At 57.5% G+C, this 7,156-nt stretch overlaps 1 protein-coding gene across 7 annotated transcripts in view; it reads right to left on the bottom strand.

The window, feature by feature from the left end:
* Positions 1–3,692: 3,692 nt before the first annotated feature.
* The window catches only part of SFXN5 (sideroflexin 5), a 128,737-nt gene continuing 125,273 nt past the window's right edge, over positions 3,693–7,156 (bottom strand). For 5 of the 7 annotated variants that reach the window (XM_032178918.2, XM_032178912.2, XM_032178916.2 and 2 more), the window contains one exon: positions 3,701–6,730. In XM_032178918.2, coding sequence (XP_032034809.1) covers positions 6,653–6,730 — 78 coding nt within the window. In that variant the 3' untranslated portion in view covers positions 3,701–6,652. Of the gene's footprint in view, positions 6,731–7,156 lie in introns of all 7 variants that reach the window. The other 2 variants (XM_032178910.2, XM_032178909.1) reach the window with 1 other exon arrangement.

Genomic DNA, 7,156 nt, shown 5'->3' with positions numbered 1-7,156 from the left:
ACAGGGATGGTGCAGTACCCCAGAGCTGGTAACAGTGGGGAGCCCATATGGCCCTGAGGCCTGAAGAGGAAGGAGGCAGGGGCAGCCACTGGAACCTGGAGGAGACAGCTGGCTGGAGAGGCCCCCCAGGTAGGAGCCGTAACTTTCAGTACAGAGAGGCCCAGAGATGGCAGGAGGGACCAGGAGGAAAAAATCCCCCAGCGTCACTCCTCCAATCCCCCAGTTTCCTGCTGGGACTCCTGGTGGTGGAAGCCAGCCAGCCAGCCCTTAGTCAGCTTCCAGGGACTGAGCAGGTGGACAGATGCAGAGTGGATCTGGAGGGGCGGGGGCTCCTCACCCTCAACCCCACGCTGCCTGCGGCCAGCCCTTCCTCCCCACCTGCCTCCTGTCACCACCTGCCACTTTCTCTCCTGGCCCAGGAGAACCCTACCCCTAACCCCCACCTCCAACCTGGGCTTCAGAGTCTCCCCGCCTGGAGCGGCTCGCTGCTAGGCTGTTCTTTCTCTTTCTGCGACACAGTCTCTTCTGATTCTTGCCTGAGGGGCCCACCTTCTAAGCACTCCCTCAGCTCCATCTCACAATGCTCTATTTCTGCCCATCAGCCAAATTTCATGAAGAAATTAGCTACGCCGGCCGTCTGTGGGAGTCCTACTGACTTTTCGACCTGTGAAGATCTGTCTTTTGCGCTGACCACATCCCGCTGAGGCCCTTCTCTCTGGGTCCTCCACGGGGCCCGCCTTGGTCCATGTCTCCCTTCACCTCTCGGCCTCAGTGAAGTACATGGAAGCCCCTTCTACCGAAGCACTCCCATCACTGTCCTCTGGAATGCCACGCCCTCCCTGCCTTCCTCGCCTCTTGCCTTGGTGTGCTGGGCCACCACGACAAAGCACCTCAGACTGAGTGGCTTCGACAACCAAAATTTATTTCTTCCCAGCACCGGAGGCTGCCAGCCCGAGATCAGGGGTTAGCAGGACGGGTTTCTTCTGAAGCCTCTCTCCTTGGCCTGTGGACAGCGCCTTTGTCTTTACAGGAGCTTCTTCCTCTAGCATGGCTGCAGCCCAATCTCCTCTTCTTAAAAGGACATCAGTCATTTTGGATTCTCCTTTGGATGAGAGTCCACCTTAATAACCACATTTTAACTTAATTACCTCTGTAAAGACCCTGTCTCCAAAGACAGTCACATTCTGAGGCACGGGGCATTGGGACTTCAACAGATGAGTTCTGGGAGGACGTGGTTCAGCCCTCACACCTCCCTTATGGCTGAGCTTCCTTGTCTCTGCCCACGCCTCAGAGGTGGGGCTCCTCAGAGCTCCTTCCACCTGGGTGGCCATCTCTGCTCCTCCAGCTCCAGATGCTCCCTAGACGTGGACAACAGACACATCCACATTTCCCATCCCTACCTGTCTCCTGAGCTCCAGACTTCGTCTCTTGGCGTCCACTTGGTTATCTCCCCGGAACCTCTGATGCCTTGGAAATCGGAATGCATCCCCTTTCCTGTGGGATTTTTCCTTCCTTCTCTGTGCCTTAGCTCAGAAATGGCCCCTTCTCTGCTGCCTAAGCCAGGAACCTAGGGTCATCCCTTACTTTTCTCTGCCACCCTCACGGAGAGCTGAGCAGTCCTGAATCTTCACTTCTCTCCTTCCCCATCCCCATCCCCACCACACGGCCCAGGCCCCATCTTCCTCACCATGACCGCTGCAGAGGCCCCTCACCCAGTCTCCCCAGCAGCCTTGCTGTGACCACTCCACCCTCCACTCTGCAGCCAGGTCACTCCACTTCTCTACTTAGAGCCTCAAGGGGCTCTCCGCTGGCCTTGGCCCAGCAGCACCTGGCCACACCGCCGCTCCTGGGTCTCCTCTCTATTCTCTGATGACATCGAGCTGCTTCAGGGCTCTGCTGTACTGTCCCTCCCTGTGTCATGCTAACATATGAAGAGGAGGAGAACCAGCATCCATTGGCCTGGGACGGAGGGCGGGCCCCTTCCCTCACTTCCCCTTGGGTTTACATGGGGTCTTCCAGGAGAGGGTCTGGTGGTCTGGGGCCTGTCTGTCCATTTGTCCATCTTCTCTTTCCCTTTGTTCTCTTCTCCACCCCTCCATGAGGCCCAGGGAACTGGGGTGGGCCCCAGATTCTTGCTGTGGCTGAGGAGGTGTCCTCATGGGGAAGGGAAGACTGGCCCTGGCCTTAGGCAAGGCTGCCAGCATCTGCCTCGGTGTGCAGGGTGGAGAGTGAACACTTTTCAGCCACTGCCCGGAAAGACTCTTGGTTCTGCAGGGAAGGGTGGGCGTGCAGGGGTGAGGCCTTGTTGGAAGTGGCTGAGGCATTCCTGTTTGGGGAGCTAATTGGTGGCAGAGGGATGGCTGAGATGGCAGAAGCTGCAGCAGCTTTAGGGGACTGAGGGAGCTATGAAAATGAGGCTAGGCCCCTGGGGCATCAGGAAGAGTCACTCATCGTGGCCTCCATCCCCTCACATTCTGACTCTCCTTCTAACCGTGGCCTGAGTGAGAGGAGGGAGGTCCGATGGGCCAGGCGGGAGGCGATGGGGGCAGGGGAGGCCACATTCCTGGAGTGTTAATGATCTCTGGGCTGGGCAGGAGCTGAGCCCCCAAACCAGCTAAAAACAACAAACAGCTCCCAGGAGGGATTTGTGTCTGTCCTGAGAGTCAAGGATTTCCGCCCGCCCGGATGGAGGCTGTGGCCTGTGGAGCTCTTAGCAAAGAAATTCCCCAGAGACCAGAAGCCTCCTGGCCCAGAGGCATCACTTGCGAACAGCTCCCTCCCCTGTCCCTTTCTCTCCTCTCTCTCTAGTGGGGAAGGTCGCAGCACCCAGGAGGGGAGGCAGGCCCTCCCCCACACACCTGGGAGCGGGGAGAGGAGTCTGGGTACATTCCTCCTCCAGCTTTCCATCCTTACAACAGTCCAGCCGAGTGATGCTGTTCTTGGCATTTTATAGATAAGGTCACCAAGGCTCAGTTAGAGTAGGTGTCAATAAATGTCTGACCAAATTGATGGGTGAATAAAGGAAGCGTCTAGCTAGAAGCCCGTCATGCTGGGCCAAGCTGCGGCTGAAACTGGGGTCTGTCTGACCCCAACCAGGATGGCTTTCCACCTCCCTGCCCGCTTCTCTGCAGGGCTGGACTTGGTAACTCTGGGGGCTGCCTGGAAGAGGAGGAACCATTACTATCAGGAGATGCCCAAGTCCTAGCCCCAAGGGATAGTGGAGGAGTTAAAAAGAGGCAGAGATCTCAGGGCTGGTACCATGCACACTGCAGCCATGAAGCACCTTTCCACTTGGCTCAAACCTTCCCTCCCCAGGAGGCCTCTCTTGGCCCCAGGTGGTCCAGAAATGACCCCCTCCGGCCTCCCAGCCTCATGGATATAAACAGTATGGGAATCTACCAAAAGTCTTACTTACTCACGTTCCTTGAGGGCGGGCTCCTTAGTGAGTGCTCAATAACAGCTCTGTAAGGGGAGTCCTGCAGAATTTCACTGCCCTGTGCCCTCACATGGTCTCCATCCTTTCCTCTACCCTTCCCTCTGGGCCTCCCAGCTGGCCCGATCCAGCCTGGAACCTAGGTCTGCACCTTCCCTGGAGGTCTTTCCACAAAATCCTCAGGCAGTCCTTCCCTTTTCCCACTGGGTTCCATATGCCACTCCTCTTCCCACCCACAATTCACAAAACCACACCCTGATGCTTTAAATCCCGTATTTATTGCCCGAAGCTCATTAGTATTACACAAATCACATAGATTGAGAAATTTTCTGAGGTTAAAAAGACACTGCAAAGGCCCCTGGGAGTGGCTGAGGCTTGCGTGTGGGGGCCTCACTCTCACTGGGCCAGGCTTGAAGACCACCCTGGGTCTGTCCACCGGCCTTTTTCCTCCTCTAGGCTCCTGCCCTTCTCCCAGGCCAGAGGCCAGAACGCGAAAGAAGTCGGCTCATAACCAGGAGGTGAAAGGGGTCCGTCGGCCAGCTTGACATCTTGGTCCCTGCATCCTCACATTGCTGTCTGGAAATGGAAGAAGGGCATCCCCAAGCCTGAGGGAATGTTTGAAGTGACCAGAGGAGGGCCAGGCAGGGACACCAGGGATGGAGAACCATTGCAGGCGTGGGTTGTGTTCTGGCACAGCTGGCCAGCCCCGCCCTGACTGTGGGTGAGGCTTAGCCTCCACCCCAGGCATGAACCAATCTGTCCCTCAGGCCTCCCTTCCTCTGGCCTCAGCAGAGTGGGGCATGGGTGCTGGGTGAAGGTTTCCCCTCACAGGGCTTTCCAAAGCCAGACCAGGGCCTAGTGGCATAGCCCACTGTCCCTCTGTCACCCTCACCCTGGGCTATCTGGATCCTTTGCCACTGTACCGCCACAGGAGCAGACCCCTCGGCTCACCTGAAGCTGCATTTGGGAGCATGACGGAAATCATCCGGGAGACAAAAATGAGTTATGAGATGCTGAAGCCACAGGCTGGGCCAGGGCACCAGGCCTCTGGCAGGGGAAGGGCGGGAGAGGGGTGGGTAGGCAGTTTTGGTCCCAAGATAAAGTGCACAATAAGACCCTATGATAGATAGGAGCAGGGTGAGCTTGAAGTGAGCTTTTCAAAAGAGGACCCAGACATGCCAGCACCTAGTCCAGGCCTAGAGACCAGCACAGCACAGCAGTCACTGGCATATTCACATTTTGGTGGGATTGGCTCAAAAAGTCCTGCCCCTCCAATACCATGGCACCCCCACTCCCCCGCTGTTTTGTCCTCCAGGCTTGTCTAAGCCTTCTCCCCCTCCTCACGGGCAGCAGGTAGGCTGCTCCTCAGGAGAATGGCAGGCCCCTCAGAGCAATGTGCTGCAGAGCCAGCTGGTGGGCACCAGGGGCTGGCAGAGAGGCAACAGCCATGCCCATGGAAGACCCACCTCAGCACACTTCCCCTGCCCTAAGATGCCACCCTGCAGCGGCCTCTTCCTATACATGAATGTTCACCTCTGGCCTAAGTCTCCCCTGAGGTGGAGACCCCAGGGGAGGGAGACCCAGGACTGCAGGTGGACGCTTCCATTCCAGGTGGGGTCAGGAGGGGGCTGCACTGAGGCTGGTGATTCCCCCTGGTTTGGGCCTTTCAGATGAGGGGTCACCCTGCTCACACCCACCCCAGGCTCTGCTTCCCTCTGTACACCTCGCTCTTCCTTCCTGGTCTGCAAATGGGAGGGAGATGGGAGCCAGCAGCAAGGGGCCTCTGAGGCTGCAGGAGTGAGAGGCGACACACGAGTAATGGCCCCACCATCAGGCCCAGGCATCTATGTTACCTCCTCCTCCAGAACTGTAAAGTGTTTGGCAAAGGTCAACTGCTCCCGGGATATGGGGGTCACATACAGAAGGCAAGGTCCAGGTTCTGAGGCCAACTGCTGGTCCAAAGGGGCCTGCCCCCTTCCCAGTCCAGAGTCCACACTGGGCACATGCCCAGGATGACCAGCATCTGAGCAGGACAGGCAAAGACGAGGTCTTGCTGGAGGAGCCAGTGGGAGCCCCTTGATCCAGTCTTCTGGTTTCAGACAGGGAGTGGAGGCTCAGAGAAGGGAATGAACTTGTCCGACATCTCACTGCCATTTAGTGCCAGAGCCACTGCTCCTGGGTTGATGCTGCTTCTCTGAGAGGTGTCTACGGAGCTGGCTTAGGCATTCTCAGGCATGAGACCTTCCTGCTTAGAAAGGGATGGGATGGGGCAGGCAGCCTTGGTGGCTGGAGAAGCTCCGCAGAAGGCAGCCAGCCCAGTCCAGCTCTACTCTCAGCCCCAGTACCCAGCATCCAGCCTGGGGCCTGGAAGGAGGATCTTCTCGAAGAGGCCAAGTGCAGGTCCATGGTTCCTGCCAAGCACCATTCCTTCTCGGGGTTTCCTGCCTGGAGCTGGGGTCACTTCAGGGGCCCTGAATCAGAGCTCCACGAAGGGGGACCCTAGCTCCAGGGTCACCGGGCTTCACTCAGAGGGACTGGTTCTGCAGCTCTGGAATGGATATGGGCTGACTACATTCAGAGCCAGCTGCCCACAGAATCTTGCAGAGGCCTCCAGGGCTCCCTGATTCCCTGGGCCACTTCCTGAGGACGCTAGTCATGGCTAGTTCATCCTGTGGGGTGCAGACCACCTTCTCTCCCCTCCCCATGCCAGCTCAGGGAGCCATCTGGGCTGGCCATTGTAATATCCTAAATTTACCAGCCTGGCCACCAAACCAGCCCAACTCCAGGCCTAATCTGGCTCCCCTCCACCTGTCCTCCTGCCACTTCTGGTCAGCTGAAACTAAGGCTCAGATTTGATTCTGATAAAAAATAAAAATAAAAAAGGAACCAAAGTATAAAAGGATTCTAATTCTACCCCATGGGCCCTCTACAATTTTTCAGCTTCACACATAATTGTGCTGAGTGGAGTTTTGACAACCCCACATAAGGCCCAGAAATGCACTTGATTTTTTTTTTGTACGAAATGTGTTAGAACTCCTCTCGCCTATGTTAAAATGTGAATGGGTCAGTCTCCCTCCACTGCAGGTTGAGCACTCTCCCAGGGGGCCCAGGACTGCTGGGGTTGGCGTGCTGATCCCTGCAGGTGCAGCCGTGAGTCTATGGCCCTGCCCCTCAGCTCCCCAGATGCACAGTGCTCCGTCCCCAGGCCGCTGACCACCCTCACAGCCCCTTGTTGTACACCACTGTCCGGCTGCTCGTGGCCTGGGCTATCTCCGGCTCTAACTGGGATGTTTCAATCTGTGAAGAGAGAACAGAGAGGAAAAGTGGGGGAGTGGGAAGGGGCAAATAGTGGGGCTGGGAGCTGCAGTGAGGACCACCCTGGGCCCCAGAGCTCTGCCCCCTGCACCCCCGTGTCCACCCCAGCCAGGGCTCACATGCCCTACCTAGTGACACATCTTCCTTCTCCACCGCCCTCCCGCCACGGGGCTCACAGCATCCCTTCCAGCCCAGACCGGGTCTCTTTCTTCTGATGGTGTGTCCACGTGGGTGGACATCCTACACACTGGCCTCTGAGTTCTGCATCTCCCTCACCCCCAAGAACCATGTCCGCTGCACTGCAGACCCACCACAGCCCTGCCCAGGGCCATTCCCTGGACCTGATGACCACCCAGGGCTGCTCCACCTCAACTCCTTCCATCCAAACCCCACCCTCCTGGGCTCCTC

The sequence above is a fragment of the Hylobates moloch genome, unplaced genomic scaffold (genome assembly GCF_009828535.3).
Source record: "Hylobates moloch isolate HMO894 unplaced genomic scaffold, HMol_V3 SCAFFOLD_15, whole genome shotgun sequence".
NCBI lineage: Eukaryota > Metazoa > Chordata > Mammalia > Primates > Hylobatidae > Hylobates > Hylobates moloch.
The sequence above is the reverse complement of the archived record's forward strand: the minus strand, read 5'-3'. Positions and strand labels throughout refer to the sequence as shown.